The sequence below is a fragment of the Pan troglodytes genome, chromosome 15 (genome assembly GCF_028858775.2).
Source record: "Pan troglodytes isolate AG18354 chromosome 15, NHGRI_mPanTro3-v2.0_pri, whole genome shotgun sequence".
Lineage (NCBI taxonomy): Eukaryota > Metazoa > Chordata > Mammalia > Primates > Hominidae > Pan > Pan troglodytes.
The window spans coordinates 88,280,792-88,305,003 of record NC_072413.2 but is presented as its reverse complement, the minus strand read 5'-3'; the positions used below and the strand labels follow the sequence as shown (position 1 = coordinate 88,305,003).

Genomic DNA, 24,212 nt, shown 5'->3' with positions numbered 1-24,212 from the left:
ACATTCAAAAGTGTTTCTTGAGAGGCCAAGGCCTCCGTCATGTGGGAGTTTCATGAATTGCCAGTAAAGACCGTTTTTATCATGATGCTACCTCTAGAAAAAATTGGATTAAAGAATTATACCAGTTAAATTGCTATAATCAATCATTAATAAACCATATAACAGTAATTTTAAGACATGCTGTGAGATTTTAAGAATAGGCTGTACTACAGAAGTGATTCTCAGCTGACTCTAAGGAACCTTGTGGGTCAGGGTCAGAATTTCTCTCACCCCCTCCCCCCGCCCCTTTCCTAAGACCCTCTGCGATAAGAACAGAGTGATGGGTGGAGGGTTCTGCCTACAAATGTGACCCATCGAAGACCACTGCTCTAAAGTGTTGGGAGACCCCGATCCTCGTGCTTGAGGTTTTAAACACGAACAGCGCATGTGATTCCAAAGCATTTACATGACAACTTTGGAATAAAGTTTCTTATTTACTAATATTCCATATTGCTTTTATAACTGAGAGACGTTGTTACCGTGAACACAGTAGCGTGATTTAACACAGGCAGGTCTGATATTACTGGTCTGCGTTTCTGTGGAATAAACAAATAGATTATACTCATTTATCACACTATTTAAAAAAAATTTTTTTTCTTAAGTAAACTTTCTTTCTTCACTCTTATAACAGCCAGACCTCTAAAGAGGGAGCGTAGTCGTCCTGGTTCCCCTTTCTGAGGATGACTGATGTGTCAGGACGTTTGCCCTGCCCTGACGTGACTCTCCTGGAGGCAATACTCTTCCAGGCGTGTGTGGCACTGCCCAGGGCTCAGGCTAGATAATCCTGTGGCTCATGGCCCATGCTGTGCCCACTGGAAGTCTGCTTGTCCTCTTCAAAAGGTTTCTTACAAAAGCTTTCACTGAGTAGGTTATTGGCTCACTTTCACAGTCCTGTTTCCAGTTGATAACATGATCACGTTTCTGTTCATTGCTGTGTTCACATTCTGTTCCATAGGGAAAGATTTATTGCCAGTGAGCTGCTTACCACACACTGCAGACCTAATGCCCGAATGAATGAGGGAGGCGCTAATGGGGCCAGGCTTTAAAATGCAGACCTTTAGGCTGGGCGCAGTGGTTTAGGCTTGTAATCCCAGCACTTTGGGAGGCTAAGGTGGGCAGAGCACCTGAGGTCAGGAGTTGGAGACCAGCCTGACCAACGTGGAGAAACCCTGTTTCTACTAAAAAAAATACAAAATTAGCTGGGTGTGGTGGCTCATGCCTGTAATCCCAGCTACTCGGGAGGCTGAGGTAGGAGAATTGCTTGAGCCCGGGAGGTGGAGGTTGCAGTGAGCCAAGATCACACCACTGCACTCCAGCCTGGGCAACAAGAGCGAAACTCCATCTCAAAAATAAAAATAAAAAATGCAGACCTTTTTACTCCCTGGTTGCCTACCTTGTTCAGATCTGTGCCAACAAGCATTTATTGAGTCCCTGCTAGGCAGTGAGTATTGTGCCAGGTGTTAGGAATATATAGTTACTTAAGATATGGTTGTGCCACGTAGCTCATGGTCTGTCTTGTTGGAACCTTCCTCTCAAAATATCTTGAAAGTGGCATGACTTTAGGAATTAGCTCGGGGGTCCAGTGACACTAGGTGAACTGGCAGTGCCACTGTCCCTGGTTAGACTGGCCTGGCAGGATAAGAACTAGGAAACTACTCCCTTCCTACCCATCTGGAGATCCTTCTTGCTGAACCTCAGCTGGTCTTTTTGTAACCTAATCCCGAGAGTGACCTCCCATCACTTTTGCCATATTTTGTGTGTTGGAATCACTAGGTCCAGCTCACATGCGAGTGTGAAAACCACAAGGCAGAGGTAGGGTCATGGGGGCTATCTTGGAAGCTGCCTGCCACGCTAGATAGTTCTTTTTTCTATCTTGGGGTGTGTAGCATGTATCTACTTCAAAGACTGATGGCAAACATGATTTCAAGGATCATAAGCTTCTCTTATATCCACCAGCGCGGATTTTGCCCACTGACTCAGCAGTTTTATACAAGTGAGGTCTAACGTCCATTCTAAAATCTGAACAGGTGGAATTCTTTGAACCCTTTTGGGACAGTGGAGAGCCCCGGGCTGGGGAGAAGGGAGCCCGAGGCTGGAAGGCGTGGATGCACCAGCAGGAACGAGGTGGCTGGGTGGTCATCAACCCAGGTAAGTCATCTCTCATTGAAGACGTGTACTTCTGTTTCTTCTGGAATTTGTTTTTACATCCTCATGATTATTTGTTTATCTGCTTAAGCTATTTATCAGTAGCTTCAGAATATTGCACAAACATCAAAATGTCAAAAATGTTAAGTAGATGTCATGGGTTCCCCTTAGAAGTTTTAAAGCAGTGGACTTATTCCTTCAGTACATAATGCTTTGAGGATTTGAAAGTTTCTGTAATTTCCCTTTTTCCTTTTATAGGTTGCAACTGAAGAAGGAATCTTGTTAATAACTGCCCCAATCCTCATTCTTTTTTTTTTTTTTTTTTGGAGACAGAATCTCGCTCTGTCACCCAGGCTGGAGTGCAGTGGCACGATCTCGGCTCACTGCAACCTCTGCCTCCTGGGTTCAAGCAATTCTCATGCGTCAGGCTCCTGAGTAGCTGGGATTACAGGCTTCTGCCACCACGCCCAGCTAATTTTTGTATTTTTGGTAGAGATAGGGTCGCCGTGTTGGCCAGGCTGGTCTGTCTGGTCTCAAACACCTGACCTCCAGCGATCTGCCTGCCTCAGCCTCCCAAAGTGCTGGGATTACAGGTGTGAGCCACCACGCCCGATCCCATTCTTTTTTAGTGTGTATTTCAGACAGTCTTTTTGTTATCCTGTCAGTGTACAGACCAACAGATACTTTGAAAAATACCTTTTTAGGACTATTATAAAGTAATTATTACCTAGCATTTACATAACTGTCACTCTAAATGACCCCCAAATACTTTCCAGATTTATACTCTAATGCAGAGCTGCCCAACAGAAATATAATGTGAGCCTCTTGTGTAATTTCAAATTTTCTAGTGGCCACATTAAAAAAGTAAAAAGGAACAGATGATGTTAATTTTGATAGTGTATTTTACTTAATCTAGTATATCAAAACATTTCAGTATGTAATCAGTATTTTAAAATTATTAACCAGAGATTCAGATGCCAATTGCATGCTTTAAAAAGAAAAAAAATTAACTAGGTATTTTGCATTTTTTTTTAGTACTCTTTGAAATCTGGTGTGTATTTTACACTTTTAGCAAATCTCAGTTCAGACTAGCTACTTTTCTTTTTTTTCTTTTTTTTTTTTTTTGAGACAGAGTCTTGGTCTGTTGCCCAGGCTGGAGTGTAGTGGCTCGATCTTGGCTCACTGCAACCTCCGCCTCCCGGGTTCAAGGGATTCTTGTGCCTCAGCCTCCCAAGTAGCTGGGATTACAGGTATGTACCACCATGCCCACCTAATTTTGTATTTTTAGTAGAGACAAGGTTTCACTGTATTGGTCCAGGCTGGTCTCGAACCCCTGACCTCAAGTAATCCACCCACCTCTACCTCCCAAAGTGCTGGGATTTCCGATGTGAGCCACCGCACCCAGCCCAGACTAGCTACTTTTCAAGTGCTTGATAGCCACATATTAATGGTGACGTATTGGACAGCACAACTCTAAGACATTCAGGAACTGCTTCACTCCCTGAAAGGCAGTTCCAGCATAGAGAGAGATCTGCCAGGCAGATGATTTCATTGAAAGTTCTATAGGGAAAGAGTGATGGACAAGGACTCAGGAGATTGACTCCTTGCCTAGGCTCAGTGAGCCTCTTCTCACAGGTGTGACCTTTCTTTGTTTATTCATTTGCACCATGAAAACTTTGGATTAGGTATTGTCTTGCACGACAGTTCAGAGCTCCGGGCCAGGGAGCATCTCTATTACCACTAAGAAGCGAGAGGGGCCCTTCAGGTGTTTTGGGGTAACTCTCCTCTGGGCAGTGCTGTCAGGCAGTGATCATGCCTCAGCTGGGGCTGTCAGAGTCTCAGCTGTTTAGATTTCCCTGGAGTGTTCTTTTCCAAAAAGAATGAGAACTATTCGTCAGGCTGACCAGTGGTTTTATGTATGAAGAAAAACAGCCTGCATGAAACGGAAGTAGGTATTGCACTCAGCCACTGAGTCTGCAAGACCGCATAAGCAAGGGCCAAAAAAAACAGAAGTCTGATTAGTAACTCTCCTCTCTGAGTGACTGACTTAGCATGGGTCTGTGTTTTTAGGCTTAGTTTTTTTGTTTTTTTGGTTTTGTTTGGTTTTTGTTAGAGAGCGAACCCATTACAATGCATAGTATCTGTTACACGGTTTGCTGTGTTCTGCATTTCTGTGACAATAAAGTTTTCATAGCAGTGTCCACAGACTAATTTTACTTCTGATAAGTTTCCAGATATCTAATGGTCACTTAAAATCAGGTGTAAAGTTAGTTTTCTCCAAAAGGGAATGCAAATGAATATCAAAACCTTGACTTTTAGCATCAAGTTAGAGACTTGTGTTGGTACTTACATTCTCTGCAAGCTTCTCACACATTTCCATTATGGAGAAACTTTTGCTGAATTTATGAATTTCTTTCTAATGAATTTAATGGAAGTCCTCCAAAAAACTAGGAGGGTCAAAAGAAAGGCTGAAAATTTTCTTGATTCCAGCAAACCTAATTGATAACAATTTTTGTTTTTATTTTATTTTTAACTTCTCTTATTTACCCTGAAAGGTTAGCGTTGAGAGGGTAGTTGATTTCATCCTGCAGTCAAGCATTTATCATAGCATGTTTCTTCTCTCTTGCCCTCACTTTCTGTTAGTATGTAGTTGTTATACATGAATGTCTGTCCAAAGCTCTGTAATCTTTTGAGTCCTTAATGTAGTAAATTCAGGTATCTAAGTCTGATGTATGACTCACAAAGGTAATTTCTCTTATAAGAGTTTTTCAGTGTGATTAAAGGATTACTTTAAACATAGATCTTTAGAAGAAGGTGATAAATACATTCAGTTTTCTTCTTTGAGAAACTCAGAAGAGCATTTAGGCAGAATATTGGTGGAATAATAGAATGCTAATATATACATTATGCTAATATATATGATATGTAATGCTAATATACACAATATATTATTATTATACTACATATACACATTATGTGTTTTAAGTTTTTAAAAATATTTTATTTTGAAATAGTATAGAGTCACAAGAAGTAGAAAAAATGTACCAAGAGGTTTTGTGCACCCTTCATCCAGTTCCTTCCAGTGGTAGTACCACAGTATAATGTCAGAACCAGGGAACTGACATTGGTACAGTCTGCAGTTCATTCACATTTCACCATTTTACATGCACTCATTGGTGTGTGTGTTTCTATGGTACTAGGCAGTTTCTGTCACGTGTGTAGCTTTGTGTAATCACTACCACAATTAAGATCAGACTGTTTCATCACTGCAGGGCTCCCTCGCGGTATCCTTTCTTAGCCACGTCTGCCCCTTCCCCCTCCTAACTCATGGGAACCACTAATCTGTTCTCTCTGTTTTCCTGTTATCTCATGAAGGTTATATAAATGGAATCATAAGGTATATAACATTAACAAAATTTTTTTAGTTGTAAAATATAATATAAAATTGATCATTTTTAAGTATACAGTTGAGTGACATTAAGTACATTCACACTGCCATGCAGCCATCACCTCTATCGACCTCTGCAACTTTTTCATCTTCCCCAAGTCTGTACCCATTAAAGACAAATTCCTCACTTCTCCCTCCCCCCAGGCCCCAGCAGTCATTCTACTTTCTGTCTCTATGAATGTGACTACATTAGGAACCTGGTGGATGTGGAATCATCCAGTAGTTGACCTCCTGTGACTGGCTGATTCCACTTAGCATAGTGTCGTCAGGGTTCATCCATGTCACGCCAGGATTTCCTTCCTTTTTAAAGCCGAACACTTCTCCACTATGTGTGTATACCATCCATTTGTCAATGCACATTTTGGTTGCTTCCACCTCTGGGCCATTGTGAATAATGCTGCTATGAACATGGGTGTACAGTATCTGTTTGAGACTCTGCTTTCAGTTCTCCTGGGTAGATATTCAGCAGTGGAATCGCCTCATATGGTAATCCTGTGTCTAGTATGCCATGTTGTTTTCCATACAGCAGACGGCAGCTGCACCATTTTACATTCCCACCAGCAGGGCACCAGGCTTCCAATTTGTCCACATCCCTGGGAACAGTTGTGTTTTGTGTAACTTTTTGAGATTGGCTTTTTTAACTTAGCATAATTTCCCTGAGATACATACAAATTGTTGCATATATCAATGGTTTGTTCATGTTGATTGCTGAGTAGTATTCCATTGTGTAAATGGACCACAGCTTAACTGTTCAACCTACTGAAGGATGTTTGGATTGTTTCCAGGTGTTGGCGATTATGCATGAAGCTGCTTCTGAGTATTAGCGTATAGGTTTTTGTGTAAACGTAGGTTTTCATTTATCTGGGATCAGTGCCCAAGAGTGCAGTTATGCTAAGTGCATGTTTAGTTTTGTAAGAAACTGCCAAAATGATTTCCTGTGTGGCTGTACCATTTTATATACTTTATTTTTTAACCTTGAACTTTACAGATAACTCTGGCTTTCTTCCTCTTCCCTTCTACGTGTTCAGAGTTAGGAAACAAAGTGAAATAAATTATTGGATATCCTGATTTGGCTTTTTTAAAGGCAAGTTCTAGTGAGCATAGGTCATAATTAATTATACGGTCCCTGGCTAAAAATTCGGATGACTTAAGAAAATCTAAACTAGCGCCATCATTAAATGTCATTTAGCATTCTAAAACTGTGTTGTCTAATACAGTAACCTCTAGCCACATGTGGCTATTTAAAATTAAATAAAATTAAGAATTCAGGCCAGGCGTGGTGACTCATGCCTGTAATCCCAGCACTTTGGGAGGCCAAGGCAGGTGGATCACCTGAGATCAGGAGTTCAAAACCAGCCTGACCAACATGGTGAAACCCCATCTCTACTAAATACAAAAAATTAGCCAGGCATGGTGGCACATACCTGTAATCCCAGCTACTCAGGAAGCTGAGGCAGGAGAATTGCTTGAACCTGGGAGGCGGAGATTGCAGTGTGCCGAGATTGTGCCACTGTACTCCAGCCTGGGCGACAACAGCAAGACTCCATCTCAGAAAAAAAAAAAGGAATTCAGTTCCTTTACTAGCTACATCTCAAGTGCCCAGTGAGTCACATGTGGCTACCCTGTTAATGCAGGTATGTAGTGCATTTTCATCATCACAGCGAGTTCTGTTGGACAGTACTGTTCTAGAGTATGTGTCATTTCCATTTTAATCACTATACTATTAAAAATAATTTGATTTGATCACCTTGTCTTCCTTTGCTTCCTGAGGACTTGACTGATTACAAAGAGTTCCTAAATGCCACTGAGTATCCTGGGAGACTGGCATGGCTCTTACACATCTTGGCATTGCGGGTGCCCAACAGTCCCTGACATAGCAGGCTGATTGAGTGGCGATGGTGGTTTTATTTGCTGATGAGGTGAAGAAGTCTCATTCTTGTCTAGATGAGGATGACGATGAACCAGAAGAGGATGACCAGGAAATAAAAGATAAAACTCTGCCCAGGTGGCAGATCTGGCTTGCTGCTGAGCGTTCCCGTGACCAGAGGCACTGGCGGCCCTGGCGCCCTGATAAGACCAAGAAGCAAACCGAGGAAGATTGTGAGGATCCCGAGAGACAGGCATGTATCCTCCGCCCCAGGCAGGAAGCTGTCCAGGGGGTCCCTGCCTGCTTTCCATTCCCATGCGCTTTGGTTATCTGAAAGGAGGCCGCTGGAGCTCTCTTAGCAGTTGGCTAGCTTAGGAGATGCTAACCTGCTCCTGTTCTCATCTGTGGAAACTTCCTTCCTGCTGGATATCAGTGTAGAATTTCCTTGGCTGCTGGTGATGGGGGAGCATATAGGTGCTTGACCAGAGAGCTTCTGTCCCCTAGTAGGTGGGTGGGCCCTTGTGGTCACCCCTCTGGAAATTGTCTTCCAGGTCATTCAGTTAATTTTTCATGTGGAGCCCTGTGGGATACATACAGATTATTCAAAAAACTCGGAATCACTGTCCTAGATTCTTTCCTTGTGTCCACTTTCCCCACCCCACTCTTGGGTCCGTGAAGCTGTAGCAGATAGACTGGACTCTAGAAGACAAGAGGGACTGGCCGTACAGTCCATGTTGGACAGTTGGCATCAGCGTGTCTTGCGGAAGAAGAAACTAGTGTTTATTGAATACCTGTGGCGTGCCGGGCAGTTGCTCTGTGTTATCTCATTTACTGTTACCATGTGACTTGTTACATGCTGCTCTGTGTTTAGTGGCCAGCAGCTCTGGAGGTTTTAAATTAAAATGAAGAAACGCTGTCTTGATACCTGGAATTGATCCAGTTTAACCAGATACCAACTCTGTGTCTTGGAGCTCTGTGACCTTTTCTACAAACGAGGCGCCCTGAAGGCAAGGAGTTTATCCCTTTTGTTTAGTGCTCTGACGTCAGTGCCTAGAACAGCATTTGTCCTGTGGTGAGCACTCGGTGAATCCTCTTGGATGTTGAAGGAATATTTGTTTGATGATGGAGCATCTGCTCTGGGCAGAGGGATCAGCACAAGTGAAGGCCCTAGAGTGCCAGGAGCGTTTGAGGAGTGGGGAATGGGGTGGCCAGACTGCAGTGAGGACACAGAGAAGTGGGGATAGAGACAGAGGTGATCTCTGGAGGAAGAAGGGGCCAGCTTCTAGCGAAGCCTCAACTCACTGGAAGTCTTGGAGAGGGGACTACCTGGGAGGCCTCTTGCCTCGCTGAAGCTGAATGTCTGCAGAAGAGTGGAATCTTTCTTTGGTATCTGAGGATTTTGTAGAGTTCACAGCCACCCTTCTGGAAGTCATTTCTCAAGGCTTAGAGTCCCAGCAGTCTCCTGGAAGCAGATTTCTGGAGCAGACTGCTGCTGCAAGCAATTTCTTGCCATTTAGCTTTTTCTGTAATCAAAGCCTGGGGGAGAAAAGCTTTCTAATTTATTTTTAACATAAAGAGCAGCTTTCTGATTAATTGATGGTTTTGATTGAGTCCCACATACTCTAGTTTATTGTGCTTATGTTATGATTTCCGCTTTGCTGAGAGCCACAAAGACCAATCAGATAAGCAGCACCAGGACACAAAGGGTGGCCTCCTTGGCCTTATGTTTTTAAATTATTACATGAACTCAGCTGTAGACATTTACAGTTAGTGTTAGGCTCTTATAATTGCTTTTAACGTGCTCCATTGCTCCTGTAGGTTCCTTCTTACCTTGAGTCTGTTTATCTAGTTTTGTCTGTTTATCTAGTTTTGTCTGTTTATCTAGTTTTGAGCATATTTTTCATTTCTTGGAGCAATTTTGTACAAGGAAACCACAAATAGTAAAGTTCTTATCTTCCATCTTACAATACAAATTTTTCACCATCATGCGTTATCAAAGTACAAAAGCAATTATGTATGCTTTCAGAAGTGAACATGTTTCTAGATTTTCTACAAATCCATCAGGATACTTTGAAAGCTTCTGGCTTAAACCCGTTCATGCCTTCTCTCCTCCTCAGGCTTTCCCATGTGTTGAAATGTTAATGGCACCACAGGGCGGCCTAACAGTTATTCTCCAGCTGTCCAGGTTGCCTTGCGAGGCCTCTGGCTTGTGCTAACAGAGAGCTTAGCTCCTGTCTGTTTAAAATTGATTTAATTTGAATAATGTTGAACCATTAGTACACGCATATAAACAGAATTGTGACAAATGTGCAGGTTTTGTTTTGTTACATGGGTCGCTTTATTTTGTCTTTGTTGCAGGTGTTGTTTGATGATATTGGGCAATCTTTGATCAGACTTTCCAGCCATGATCTTCAGTTCCAGCTGGTGGAGGCCTTCCTGCAGTTCTTGGGTGTGCCTTCTGGCTTTACTCCTCCAGCCTCCTGTCTTTATCTGGCCATGGATGAGAACAGCATCTTTGATAATGGACTTTATGATGAAAAGCCCTTGACTTTTTTCAACCCTTTGTTTTCTGGGGCTAGCTGTGTTGGCCGCATGGATAGGTTGGGCTGTCCTCGCTGGACCAGGGGTCAGAACCGAGAGGGCGAGGAGTTCATCCGCAATGTCTTCCACCTTGTCATGCCTTTGTTTTCAGGCAAAGAGAAGTCCCAGCTCTGCTTCTCCTGGTTACAGTATGAGATTGCAAAGGTAATTCCAGACTCGTCCTCCCATGTTTGGGGACTTTTCATTTCACGTCAGTGTTTATAAACAGGATTGTAAGCCTCCGAGTGCTCTCCCTGGAACTATGCCCCAGCACCTCCTCCTCCAGTGACCCTGAAGGCACCTTGTGTGTGTTTGCCCTTCTGAGGGGCCGCAGTGAAGAGGAGTAAGGCAGGAACGAGTCAGGCTACCTCAGTGACTCTCGAGCTGTTTATTGTATTATCTTGCACTACCAGGTCCCCGTCCTTATATGAACAATGAGTTCTCAAAATAGTTTTAAAGCAGCGTCAGAGCATTCAGGGGCTTATTAAAATAGATCAGCGTCAGGCGCGGTGGCTCACGCCTGTAATCCCAGCACTTTGGGAGGCCGAGGCGGGCGGATCACCTGAGGTCAGGAGTTCGAGACCAGCCTGGCCAACATGGCAAAACCTCGTCTCTACTAAAAATGCAAAAATTAGCTGGGCGTTGTGGCGTGTGCCTGTAATCCCAGCTGCCCAGGAGGCTGAGGCAGGAGAATCGCTTGAACATGGGAGGCAGAGGTTGCCGTGAACTGAGATCGCACTATTGCACTCCAGCCTGGGTGACAGAGTGAGACTCCATCTCAAAAATAAATAATAGATAAGCTACTGATAATACTTACCCTCCTCTTTCTGCTAGAAATGAGTCTGGATCGGCTGTTCTGTCCTCTGCTGGCCACAGTTAGTACTGGCTCTCTTAGCACCCAAGTTCTGAAGCTTCAACTACAGATTACACACACCAGGCTGTATTGAAATAGTGTGTTAAAATGTTGTGGCCACATCTCTTTGGAGAACATTTGTAGGTATCAGCCTTGTTTATAGAGATTTCAGCTGGAACCCTGGATTATAAATTTGGGGGCAGTTGTGGCCCTGGTAAAAATCCTCATTTCTTTTCCAGCTCAGAGAGCCTCAGTGTTTACCAGACCTGTGATAAAGGGAGAAAGTGTAGACGCCTTTTTTCCTGTCAGTGCTTTCTACAGTTGGCAGCAGAGGACGCCTTAATTACAGAGCACCTGAAGTCATTCTTCTCTTTTTCCCTGTAGGTCATTTGGTGCCTGCACACTAAAAACAAGAAGAGATTAAAGTCACAAGGGAAGAACTGCAAAAAACTAGCCAAGAATCTCCTTAAGGAGCCAGAAAACTGCAACAACTTTTGCCTGTGGAAGCAGTATGCACATCTGGAGTGGTTGCTTGGCAACACGGAGGATGCCAGAAAAGTTTTTGACACAGCACTCGGCATGGCAGGAAGCAGAGAACTGAAAGACTCTGACCTCTGTGAGCTCAGTCTGCTCTATGCTGAGCTGGAGGTGGAGCTGTCGCCAGAAGTGAGAGGGGCCGCCACAGCTCGAGCTGTTCACATATTAACCAAGCTGACTGAGAGCAGCCCCTATGGGCCCTACACTGGACAGGTGTTGGCTGTTCACATTTTGAAAGCGCGAAAGGCTTACGAGCACGCACTGCAGGACTGTTTGGGTGACAGCTGTGTCTCCGATCCAGCTCCCACCGATTCCTGTAGCCGCCTAATTAGCCTGGCTAAATGCTTCATGCTCTTCCAGTATTTGACCATAGGGATTGATGCTGCTGTGCAGATATACGAACAGGTGTTTGCAAAACTGAACAGTTCTGTTTTCCCAGAAGGCTCTGGCGAGGGGGACAGTGCCAGCTCCCAGAGTTGGACCAGTGTTCTCGAAGCCATCACACTGATGCACACGAGCCTGCTGAGATTCCACATGAAAGTGAGTGTTTACCCGCTGGCCCCTCTGCGAGAGGCACTCTCACAGGCTTTAAAGTTGTATCCAGGCAACCAGGTTCTTTGGAGGTCCTATGTACAGATTCAGAATAAGTCCCACAGTGCCAGCAAAACCAGGAGATTTTTTGACACAATCACCAGGTCTGCCAAACCCTTGGAGCCTTGGTTGTTTGCAATTGAAGCTGAGAAACTGAGGAAGAGACTGGTGGAAACTGTCCAGAGGTAATTCCAGACCGTTCTGTTCGTGTGCCCCGCAAATGTTTATGGAATGCTTGCTGTGTTTCCCTGACCTTGCTGGGTCTCAGGAATACAGGGATGAACATGGCACGGTGCCCAGAACACCTGCCGTGGGGCTGTAGGTGTCATAGAATAACAGATTGAAAGGCAAGCGAGACACAAAGTAGCGGCGCCTCTCAGGAGGGGGGTTGGTGGCTGTCGCCTGGGTGTGCTTCTGGGGAGTATGAATGTTGTTTCTGTGTGCATGGGTGGTGGCCGTCAGATCACGAGAATGCTGAGAAGCCGTCACAAAAGCCTGATGGCTAAGAGCACCGGGGCCAGGTGGCAGCTTTCTGGATTCCAGTGCCAGCTCTTCTCGGCTGGGTGAACTCGAGCAGGCCACTTCCCCTCTCATAGCTCCCTCTCTGTCAAATGGGAATGAAAAACCTACTTCATAGGGTCTCTCTGAGGGGTCAGTGAGGTAAGTGCTTGGTACAAAGTGTGTAATGACTGGGAGCTTCTGTCAGCATTCCTAGTGACAGAAGTGTCATGTTTAAATTCCATCTTTGATAACGATATTTTCTTTTTTTATTTTTATTTTTTGAGACAGGGTCTTACTCTGTCGCTCAGGCTGGAGTGCAGTGGTGCAGTCTCAGCTCACTGCAGCCTTGACCTCCTGGGCTCAAGTGATCCTCCCACCTCAGTCTCCCCGGTAGCTGGGACTACAGGCACCACCACGCCTGGCTAATTTTTTTATTTTTTATTTTTTGTAGAGACGGGGTTTTGCCATAGTGCCCAGGCTGGTCTCCATCTCCTGAGCTTAAGCGATCTTCCCGTCTCAGCCTTCCAAAGTGCTGGGATTATAGGAGGGAGCCACAGTGTCCGGCCTGATCCAGTATTTTCTCTCTAAAGGTTAAATGTTAATCTGGGGGACACATTAGCTTAGGCATCATTGTTTTCCCAGAATCTTTGCTGTTGCTTCACTCTGACCTTATAAGCCAAAATTGTCTTTGAATAATATTTCACTTGTTTTTTATTTCTTCCATTGGGATTTTGTTCACTCTATGTGAGCCTTGCTTTCTCTATTATAAATCAAAAGGTCTTTTCTTCCTGTAAAGTAGAATTTGCATTCTGCTGATTAAAGGGTAGCTTTCTTTCTCTTTTTTTTTTTTTGAGACGGAGTCTCACTCTGTTGCCCAGGCTGGAATGCAGTGGTGTGATCTCAGCTCACTGCAACCTCCGCCTCCCGGGTTCAAGCAATTCTCCTGCCTCAGCCTCCCGAGTAGCTGGGACTACAGGCACCAGCTAATTTTTGTATTTTTAGTAGAGACAAGGTTTCACCATATTGGCCAGGCTGGTCTCCAACTCCTGACCTTGTGATCTACCCACCTCGGCCTCCCGAAGTGCTGGGATTACAGGCATGAGCCATCGCGCCCAGCAAAGGGTAGCTTTCTTTAGAAAACAGAAGCGAGCGGGTTTTTGTGTGACTTCAAGACAGATTCGGTGTGGTGTGGAAACCACAGAACTCTGGCCTGTGCCTTCTCCTGGCCTTGGAGAAGCCCCATACACAGCGCTCTACGCCTGAGGGACAGCTCTCCCCTGAGTCTGTCTGATCTGGTTGTTGCTGACACTTATCATCACTAAGGCATCTCTTCCTTCTGTGATGTAGGATGAGAGAGCTTGTGTCAGAGTCACGTGAGCCTTTACCTTGCAGGTTAGACGGTAGAGAGATCCACGCCACAATTCCTGAGACCGGCTTAATGCATCGGATCCAAGCCCTGTTTGAAAATGCCATGCGCAGCGACAGTGGCAGCCAGTGCCCCTTGCTGTGGAGGATGTATTTGAACTTTCTGGTAAGAAAATATTGAGATGTTTTGTGTTCACGCAGAGCTCTACCTCTTCCTTCATAAATGAGAAGGTATTTATGAAATGAGAAGTAGCCCCTGCCCAGGAGAGCTGGGAGGCCATATTTCACTCTCATCTTCTTGGCATTGGTGAATCTCTAAGAAATCCTGATGGAATAATGTCAGATCTCTCAGGACTTGGGAAGAGGTTGCAAGTAGTCCATCTTCTCGAAATATTTGGTAGAACGAAGTTGAGTAGTTACTGGGCTATTCAGTGCAATAGGATTTAATGTGGGTTTCTCTGAGTTGACTTAAGTCGGTAACTTGCAAAATGGTCTAAGAACTTTCCTTTGAAAGAGACCTATATTCTTTGCTATTCTGCTCATAAGAATTTCTAGGTCCTGATTGTTTTGTTATTAAAAGGTTCAGGTTGGGTGCCGTGGTTCAGGCCTGTAGTCCCAGCACTTTCGGAGGCCAAGGCGGGAAAATCATCTGAGCCCAGGAGTTCGAGACCAGCCTAATCAAGATGGTGATACCCCATCTCTACAAAAAAATTAAAACATTAGCTGGGCATGGTGCCTGTGAGCCTTTGGTCCCATCTACATCAGAGGTTGAGGCAGGAGGATTCTTTGAGCCCAGGAGTTTGAGGTGGCAGTGAGCTATGATCACACCACTGCACTCCGGCCTGGGTGACAAAATGAGACCTTGTCTCTTAAAAAAAAAATGTAATCTAGAATGTAATTTTTAAAATCAACATTTCCGGCTGGGCATGGTGGCTCATGCCTGTAATCCCAGCACTTTGGGAGGCCAAGGCAGGCAGATCACCTGAGGTCAGGAGTTCGAGGCCAGCCTGGCCATCATGGTGAAACCCCGTCTCTACTAAAAATACAAAAATTAGCTGGGTGTGGTGGTATGCGCCTGTAATCCCAGCCACCTGGGAGGCTAAGGCAGGAGAATCGCTGGAACCCGGGAGGCAGAGGCTGCAGTGAGCCAAGGTCATGCCACTCTACTCCAGCCTGAACGACAGAGTGAGACTCCGTCTCAAAAAAAAAAAAAAAAAAAAAAAAAAAAAAAAATCAACATTTCCTTTTTTTTTTTTTTTTTAAGACAAGGTCTCATTCTGTTGCCCAGGCTGGAGTGCAGTAGTGGGATCTCGGCTCACTGCAACCTCTGCCTCCCAGGTTCAAGCAATTCTCCTGCCTTAGCCTCTTGAGTAGCTGGGATTACAAGCGTGAGTCCAGCTTATTTTTGCATTTTTAGTAGAGATAGAATTTTGCCATGTCAGCCAGACTGGTCTCGAAATCCTGACCTCAAGTGATCTGCCTGTCTCATCCTCTGAAAGTGCTGGGATTACAGGTGTGAGCCACTGCGCCCGGCCTAAAATCGACATTTCTAAAGCAGCTTTGTGTTCATTTAAAAGTACCATAGAGATTAAATATGGTGAGACACCATTTAATTTTGTGAATGTGAATGTGAATGTACAAGCTGAAAGGTGGCTCTTTGGCTTTAATAGAGTCTGTGAATTGGCTCAGCCTTGGGTTAAAGGTCTGGCATTGGGCTGGGCCTCGTTTACTGTAATACATCTGTTGCCAAGTTGCACTTTTTTTTAGAAACAGTCTTCCAGGCCTCTTGCTTTAGTTCAGGGGTACTCAGTCATATCCAAGTGGTCTTCAATGAATATTGTACGTTTCGGAAATCAAAAGTGATCTTCCTGGCCAGGCGTGGTGGCTCATGCCTGTGATCCCAGCACTTTGGGAGGCTGCTCATGCCTGTGATCCCAGCACTTTGGGAGGCTGCTCATGCCTGTGATCCCAGCACTTTGGGAGGCTGAGGGAGCCCGATCACCTGAGGTCAGGAGTTCGAGACCAGCCTGGCCGACATGGCGAAACCCCATCACTACTAAAAATACAAAAAAAATTAGCTGGATGTGGTGGCAGGCATCTGTAATCCTAGCTACTTGGGAGGCTCAGGCAGGAGAATCGCTTGAACCAGGGAGGTTGCAGTGAGCTGCAGGCGGAGTTTGCAGTGAGCTGAGATCGCACCACTGCACTCCTGCCTGGGTAACAGAGTGAGACCCTGTCTCAAAAAGAAAAAAAAGAAAAAAAACAAAGTGACCTCCTTACTCATAAATCTTATGTATATATCTGAAGATTTCCATAGGATAAATTCTCAAAACTTGATCATGTTACACATGACAAAACTGGAGTGTAAAGAGATACAGAGCGAGTATCCGTATCTGTTGGGCCCCCACTCATTCCTGTCTTTGATTCCAGAATTCATCGGGTGTGTCTCTCTGACCTCTGGAAGGAGCCAGGCACTGAAGGCCTGAGGGGCTGGGCAGGACCTGTGACCTCAGGACAGCTGCTCATGGGCACACTCAGGAATAATGGGCACATTCTTGGGGGCAGAAGTTGGCGTCAAAAATGAATTACCAAGTCCGAGTGTGGTGGCTCATGCCTGTAATCCCAGCACTTCGGGAGGCCGAGGTGGGCGGATCATGAGGTCAGGAGATTGAGACCATCTTGGCTAACACGGTGAAACGCCGTCTCTACTAAAAATACAAAAAATTAGCCGGGCGTGGTGGCAGGTGCCTGTAGTCCCAGCTACTGGGGAGGCTGAGGCAGAAGAATCGCTTGAACCCAGGAGGCAGAGGCTGCAGTGACAGCCAAGATTGCGCCACTGCACTCCAGCCTGGGCGACAGAGCCAGACTCTGTCTCAAAAAAAAAAAAAAAAAAAACCTGCAAAAGTTTATGCATTTCTCTTAACATTTATTCTTCAGACCCAGAAGCTCTGATCTTAAGGTTTGACTCGTGTGTGAGCTGGAAACTTGCAGGCAGGATGCTGCTGTTAGTAGAGACAACAGTTTGAGGCAGCAGTCAGGAGCCCAGGGTTTTAGTGAAACCTCCACTCCTGTCATCAGGCTGCTCAGCTGAGAGAGCAGAGCAGATGCTCCCTGATATTCCCAGCATAAAGATTCCACCCATCTTTACATTTAAAATGGTGGAGTTTGCACATTTGCCAGTTTAACTTACCCAGTCTTTTACAGGTAGAGGCAGGGTAAGGTGCAAATGTACAATATTTTTACTAAGAATTTTCCATGAGCCTAGTTTGGTTCAGTTGTAGACAAAAAGTGCTTATTGGCTTTGAAAAAAAGATCTGGCCCCTTAGAGAATTTCTCTCTTTTTGGAAAGGTAGTATTGGAACTAAGGACTAATTAGAGCAGAGACTGCCCCTAGCAGTTCCTGAGGCATCTGGGCAGGCTCCTAGCACTTTGTTAACACAGTGAAAAATCACATTAGGGCCAGCATGCAAGGTGAAGGTAGCGAGTGCCTGAAGAGGCGGGAGAAGGGAGCCTCGCAGGCCGGGGGGAAGGCTAAGGCTCCCTGGAGGAGGGCTGTGAGGTTGGTTGTGCGATTGTGCCTTTTTGTGTACATGTGCATATACGTGCTTGCTTATACATATGCACATACATATACTCTTGCAACATGCATGCAAGCTTATTTGCTTGCTTGCACTTTTTTCCCTGTAAAAATGTTTGAAGGAGTTCGGGAGTTCGAGACCAGCCTGGCCAATATGGAGAAACCCCGTCTCTACTAAAAATACAAAATTAGCCGGGTGTAGTGGCACATGTCTGTAATCCCAGCTACTTGGGAGGCTAAGGCAGGAGAATCACTTGAACCCGGGAGGCGGAGGTTGCGGTGAGCCGAGATCGCGCCACTGCACTCCAGTCTAGGCAACAAGAGTGAAACTCCATCTCAAAAAAAAAAAGTTTGAAGGAATTAAAGCTTATTCTTGGCCACGGAGAATATGGGAGGGAAAGGAATTGGACAAACAGCAATTAAAATTTTCCACTAATGTTGGAATTTAGCAGGTTAAAACCTCACTTTTAGGAGAGACTTTCAAATGCGCTGTTTTGCATATACATTAACACTCTCAGCCAAAGTTTTTTTTTTTTTTTTTTTTTTTTGAGATAGGGTCTTTCTTATTGCCCAGGCTGCTGGAGTGTGATGGCACTATCACGACTCACTGCAGCCTCAACCTCCTGGGCTCATGCAATCCTCTCACGTCAGCCTCCTGAGTAGCTGGGACTACAGGCATGCACGACCATGCCTGGCTGTTTTTTTTATTTTTTGTAAAGATGGGGTCTCACATATTGTCCAGGCTAGCCTCGAACTCCTGGGCTCAAGCAGTCCATTCACCTCAGCCTCCCAAAGTGTTCAGATCATGGGCGCGAGCCACTGCCCCTGGCTTGTTTATTGTTTTGTTGTTTTAGCTAAAATTGCAGTTTTTTCAAGATACTTAAAATCCTTTAATTTGGTCATCTACCTACACAATAAAGAAGGAACTATGAGTATATAAGCCAGTTAGTTGATTTCATGGGATTGATGAAAGACGTCTTAAATAAAAAGGGAACAGTGGCATTTCTGAATTGTGAATCATTAGATTTTCTTTTACCCGCTAGTATAATTTGTTCCATCCTGTTGACAGCTGGCAAGAGTCGGTATATATTGAAAGGCCATCATTTACAAGAGCTGGTGGGAGGGAAAAGAATCCCCCTGAGTTCTATCAGAGATAAACCAATAAACCTCTCAGCAGAGTGTCAGTCTTCTCTCAGGAGCACATGGAGGGAGCATTATAGAAATGCATCTTTTTTTGTTTGGACAAGGTTGGTTATGTTTTGTTACATAAAAAATTGTATAAGCTAACAGTTGCTCACATTTGTTTATAAGGAGATAAAAAAAGAGAATCAAAATTTGCAAAAGCCTTAAGACCTTCAGCTTCCTCATTTTTTAGAGATGTTGCTTCCCCCATGGGGAGGTGGCACACATCTGCTAAGAAGGTAGACAAATGCCAAAACAAGTGATTACGAAGCACCAAATAGCTTCTCTACACGGAGGACTCAAACACTTGGGACGTTAGTGATGCAGCCAATGGGCAGCTGCCCGCCACTGTCACTCGCCTCCCCCGTGGTCACACAGGGGAGAATTATTGTGGCCCAGCTCAGGTCTGAGTCATAAGCATTTTTTGTTTTTTTGAGACAGAGTCTTGCTCTGCCATGCAGGCTGGAATGCAGTGGCGCAGTCTCAGCTCACTGCAGCCTCAACCTCCTGAGCTCAAGCAATCCCCACACCTTAGCTGGGACCACAGGTGCGCACCACTGTGCTGGGCTAATTTTTATATTTTTGTAGAGACAGCGTTTTGCCATGTTGCCCAGGCTGGTCTCGAACTACTGAGCTCAAGCAGTCTGCCTTCTTTAGCCTCCCAAAGTGCTGGGATTACAGGCGTGAGCCACCGTGTCCGGCCAGCATCTTGTTGGCTGAGTTCTTCAGATGGTTTGTATGAGATTCGGTTCCTGGGGCTTCGTGTGAGGGAAGTGGCCTCTGTGTGAAGTCTCCATTCCTGCTTCCCTCTGGGAGACTGCCCTTGGCCGAATCACACACTCACTCGGGCACCCATCATGGCAGTTCTGCTCCTCCATTAGCTGTTTTCTTAGGTTCCCAGCAAAGACCCTGTTGGTTACCTGAGATGCTCCCAGTCCACCTGAGGAGACGTTTACCTGGACACAATCCCATAGGGTGCGGACACAGTACCATGGGAACTCCAGCAAAGAAGAGTTGCCCCCTCTGTTATGTTTCAGTCCTGACTTAGGAATTTCATGAGGGGTCTCAGTTGTCAGTTCAGAAGATGAGAAAGGACCAGGAGAGCCAGATAGCGCCCATGAACTCTTCCCTCCCTCGAGACTGCACCAGTCAGAGGTCAAACGTACACGCAGGCCACGTCTCAGAAGATGAAATCATGGACGGAAGCCACACATGGTCACCACCAAGCTTTCACTTGGCATCGAGCCCTTCCATACCTCCGTACAGTGAGGGCATCTCCAGCACTGATGGAGGCTAGCCAGCTGTGTACCTGGATTTGTTGGGTTCCGAGATTAGCTGTGCATGGTTGTTACATTTTGTCAGTATCTTAGGAAAGTATGATAACGCTGAAGTATGTTAGCATGGGAAGGAAGGACAGCGCTCAGTGGCTCTTTGGTTATAAATTCAGAGGCTCAGCCTCAGAACTGGAGGCTTCCACCAGGGAGGACATGCAGGAGTCCTCCGAGCCTCACAGCTGGCCCTGTGCGTGGCACTTGCAGAGGCTGGGGAAAGACTGGGCCTTGCCTGAAGCAAGGTTATCACAGTTCCGTCCCTGTGACTGTGGGAGTTAACCGTTGAGAAGGACTGGCCATGGAGTCCCGGCTACTTGGGAGACTGAGGTGGGAGGACTGCTTGAGCCCAGAAGTTCAAGGCCAGCCTGGGCAACATAGACAGTGAAAAAAAACAAACAAACAAACAAATAGAAAAGGGAGTGAGGCCATCCTTGGTAGGTGGAGTTCCTGAGATGTAAATTGGAGAGTGGAGTCCCTGGATGCCACTGTTCAGGTTTCTGGGAAGCCGGTCAGCAGCCCTCACTGGTCCCGGGCTGGATGCTGTGCCCCGGCCGCTTGGTTGGGCAGGGCTGGCGTCCCCTAGAACCTTCTGAGGGAGGGGAGCCTGCAGGACGGGGTGGGTGGAAACAGAGACTTCAGCTCCACAAGCCCTGCCTGTGCCCACTCCTGGCTGCACAGCTACCTGTGGAGCTGCCCGTGTGGGCTGTGATTCCTTGAGGGCTTGAGAGGGGCTGTTGTCAGCGGAGGTCCCAGGCTGGGTCTCCTTCCACACTGGGCTGGGAAGGAGGCTGTGTGGCTGAGTCGAGACGGAGGGTTTTATATCTAGAGAGAACACGTGCTGAATATCCACACAGATACTGAGATTGCCGATGGAACTTGCACCTTTTGTAAGGTCAGTGATCACAGTCCTGGCCATCTCGTTTCTCTAAAAGATAGTTTTCAGAAAATGGCAAGTATTAAAGCAAGTGTCTTCTCTATGTTTTCTAAGATAAGTATTGTAGAAGATTTTCTCTATTTGTATAATGTCTTCAGCCTCACCTCACTGACACTCCTTGGTTTCAAGCAGTGTTACTAACACCCAGAGGTGACAGCCTACAGCAAAGGAGGAGATCTGAGACTTTAAAAAGTCAGTAGTGTTCAGGATTGACACTCTGGGGCCATTTGAATGGGAGGAAACAACCCCAACACAGCAGTGGCTTCTGAGAGTGCTCCCTGGCACCTGCCCCTGTCCCACAGCCACCGTGACGGTGCCAGGCCCTCTGCACAGGTGGGCTCACTGCAGCTGAGGGCTTGTGCCCGTCATCCAGGGGCGTTTGTGTAGCCTTAGCCTCTCTGTGTCAACTAATCATGTTTGTATTTTCTCCCCCTCACCTCAGGTTTCCTTAGGAAATAAAGAAAGAAGCAAAGGTGTATTCTACAAAGCACTTCAGAATTGCCCTTGGGCAAAGGTAAGTGTTAAAGGCCATGGTGTCTTCAGCTTCCCGAAAACTTCCCGCCAGGTCTCCGTCCAGCTAGTGTCTTCCCAGCCTGCCCCGCGGCACTGGGGATGCTCGGCTCATGGACGCCATACCCTGTCCCAAGGTACATCCAGAGCCTTTTCCTGGTGAAACTGTCCCCTGTGGAGTCAGAGCCTGGCCCTGCCTGGGGCTGGTGCTTCATGGAAGTGTTGCCGTGGGTAGCTGGTTTCCCAGCATTTGGTCAGAGTCCAGCCCAGATGCTGAAAGAGTTGGGATCATGTCCCAGCCTGGCTGTGAGAGCCCAGGTCAGGTGACACTCAGAAGTGAAACTGAGGGCGACGGCCAGCAATTCCTGGACCCCTTTTAAAAGAGAAGGCCTCGCTTGGCGTTTGCTCACTTTTGCGAGTTCAGTGTCCTTCCTGAACATGCCCAGTGCTGCCCGAGTTAAGAAAGTCTCAGCCAAGGGGAGCAGGGGCTGTGGAGGGCGACAGGAGGGCAGGGTCACCAGGAACCTGGCCCTTGCTTCCTGAGCTCCTCCAGGCTGACAGGAAGTGGCGGCTGAGTAAGGCGGCCTTCCTGCCTGCCCCTAGGTGTTGTACCTGGACGCTGTGGAGTATTTCCCCGATGAGATGCAGGAGATCCTGGACCTGATGACTGAGAAGGAGCTCCGGGTGCGCCTGCCGCTGGAGGAGCTGGAGCTGCTGCTGGAGGATTAGAGAGCAGTGGGAAAACGGGCTGTGCCTGTGAGGCCAAGTTGCCCACCCTGCGGAGCTAGGAGGTGCGAGTAGAGAATGTGTGTGTTAGGAGAACTCGGCTTTTGAAATGTTCTTTCTCGATAGTAATAATGTGGGCTGCCAGCCTCTCACATCTTGCACACTTTTTGGGTGTGTAAATGACACAAAAGCTATTTACATATTATATATGTGAATATGTGTATATATGTACATAGCCAGAGAGTCATGCCACGTGGTCATTAAACCGATGATGATTGAGGCGTGGCAGCGTCCTTGCTCATTCTCTCCCTGTGCGCAGCCAGCACTGGCCCCCGCACGGTGAATGTGTTCCCTCCGCTGGTGTCGTGGTGGTCCTGCCAGGCCCTCTCTGAGATAAAGGTCTGGTTTTTCAGCACTAGGATGTCTTCCCCAGGCTGGTGAGCAGGAGATTTTGCTCTTGTGTTGAGACCCGCAGTTAATGCTTGGTGTTCTGGCCTGCACGCAGTGTGTGGCAAGTTCCCTGAGTTTACCTCGGCGGCGATGCCTCCGCCTGGAGCTGGAGGGGCAGCGTGCCCTGGGGCTGCTGAAAAACTCAGGCCTGTGGAGTCAGAACCCGCTCTTCAGCAGGTCCCAGGCCACTTGAGTGTGGAAGGCTGCCCGGGGCAGTGGCAGCCTCTGCGGGAAGCCTGCTCCCAAGCCGTCTAGGAGCCGAGCACGCTGTACCGCCAGCCCCAGCCCTGCCTGCATGAGGGGCCCGGCACGCTTGTGCAGCAACGCTGCTTACACTATGAAGGCCAAGGCTGGCCCGGTTCTGGTGTTGCATTCGAGGGCTGTGAACAGAATGAAATGTCAACATCCATTTCTCAGACTTGTTCTGCCTCTGAAGAGATTTTTAGTGCTGAGTGATTTTCACTATTAACATATGGCTGGAAGGAATGGTTTTCTTATCTTCTCCGAGCTCTAGACTGGCTAGCTTCTCTCTGGCTTTTTTTGTTTTGTTTTCCTCTCTTTAGAATTGCTGTATACTTGTATCTCCTCAGCACATTTAGAAAAGCCAGTGTATAATTTTGGCTGGCAACTGACGGATGCAGCGGGCAGCAGCAGGCAGGGCAGCGCACGAGAGCGCCTCCCAGGGCACGGTGGGAAACTGGCCAGCCCAGCCCCACTACTGCCCTCTCCTGCTCGTCCCCAGTCCCTGAGCTACAGGTGGCTGTAGGCAGAAGCCCACCGGGTGTTCCTTAGCGACAGACAGGTCGTCAGCTGCGCCCCTTGATGCCTTTTCACAGAAACAACCCTCAACTTGAGGAAGTTGAGAGCTCCACCCTGAGGTGGACTTGCTCCCCCTCCCTGAGAGCTAACTGGCTTGAACTGTCATGAGTTCCTGGCTGCCCACAAAGAGGGACCTTCTCCACCCTTGTCCTCTGCGTGGGGCGGACATCAGTCAGACATGTCACCGACCTGATTGGGGGCAGGGAGTAGGAAGTCCAGGACCAAACCATGCTCCCCATGACAGCAGCTGGCGCCTCAGTCCCCATCTGACTCATGTCTCTTCTCATCTGGTTCAGAACTTAGAAGGGCGTGGCCTCTGATCAGCTGGTCCCCTCAAACCCCAGTGGCAACCTGTCCCTTGAGAGCCAGGAATGGCTCTTAGCAGTGGGCAGTGAGCCCCCGAGAGGATAAAGCGGCTGCTCGGACAGATTGCGAGCACGTTACTTGCTGCATGGGAGGAGGTTTAAAACAAATCAAAGATACCTTGAGGGCATTTTACAGAAAACAAGATGTCGAGAGCATCACTGTTATTATTTAAAAGCCCATTTGAGGCCAGGCGCGGTGGCTCACGTCTGTAATCCCAGCACTTTGGGAGGCCGAGGCGGACGGATCACGAGGTCAGGAGATCGAGACCATCCTGGCTAACATGGTGAAACCCCCGTCTCTACTAAAAATACAAAAAATTAGCCGGGCGTGGTGGCAGGCGCCTGTAGTCCCCGCTACTCGGAAGGCTAAGGCAGGAGAATGGCGTGAACCT

General features: G+C 46.8%; 1 protein-coding gene across 5 annotated transcripts in view; it reads left to right on the top strand.

Annotated features, from left to right (window-relative positions):
* NRDE2 (NRDE-2, necessary for RNA interference, domain containing) overlaps positions 1-22,467 on the top strand; it is a 54,623-nt gene extending 32,156 nt beyond the window's left edge. For all 5 annotated transcript variants that reach the window (XM_001141630.8, XM_009428286.5, XM_063793069.1 and 2 more), the window contains 7 exons: positions 2,067-2,187; positions 7,577-7,752; positions 9,858-10,244; positions 11,317-12,245; positions 13,954-14,092; positions 21,393-21,464; positions 22,064-22,467. In XM_001141630.8, the coding sequence (XP_001141630.3) occupies positions 2,067-2,187; positions 7,577-7,752; positions 9,858-10,244; positions 11,317-12,245; positions 13,954-14,092; positions 21,393-21,464; positions 22,064-22,189 (1,950 nt within the window). In that variant the 3' untranslated portion in view covers positions 22,190-22,467. The remainder of the gene's footprint in view (positions 1-2,066; positions 2,188-7,576; positions 7,753-9,857; positions 10,245-11,316; positions 12,246-13,953; positions 14,093-21,392; positions 21,465-22,063) is intronic.
* Positions 22,468-24,212: the final 1,745 nt, after the last annotated feature.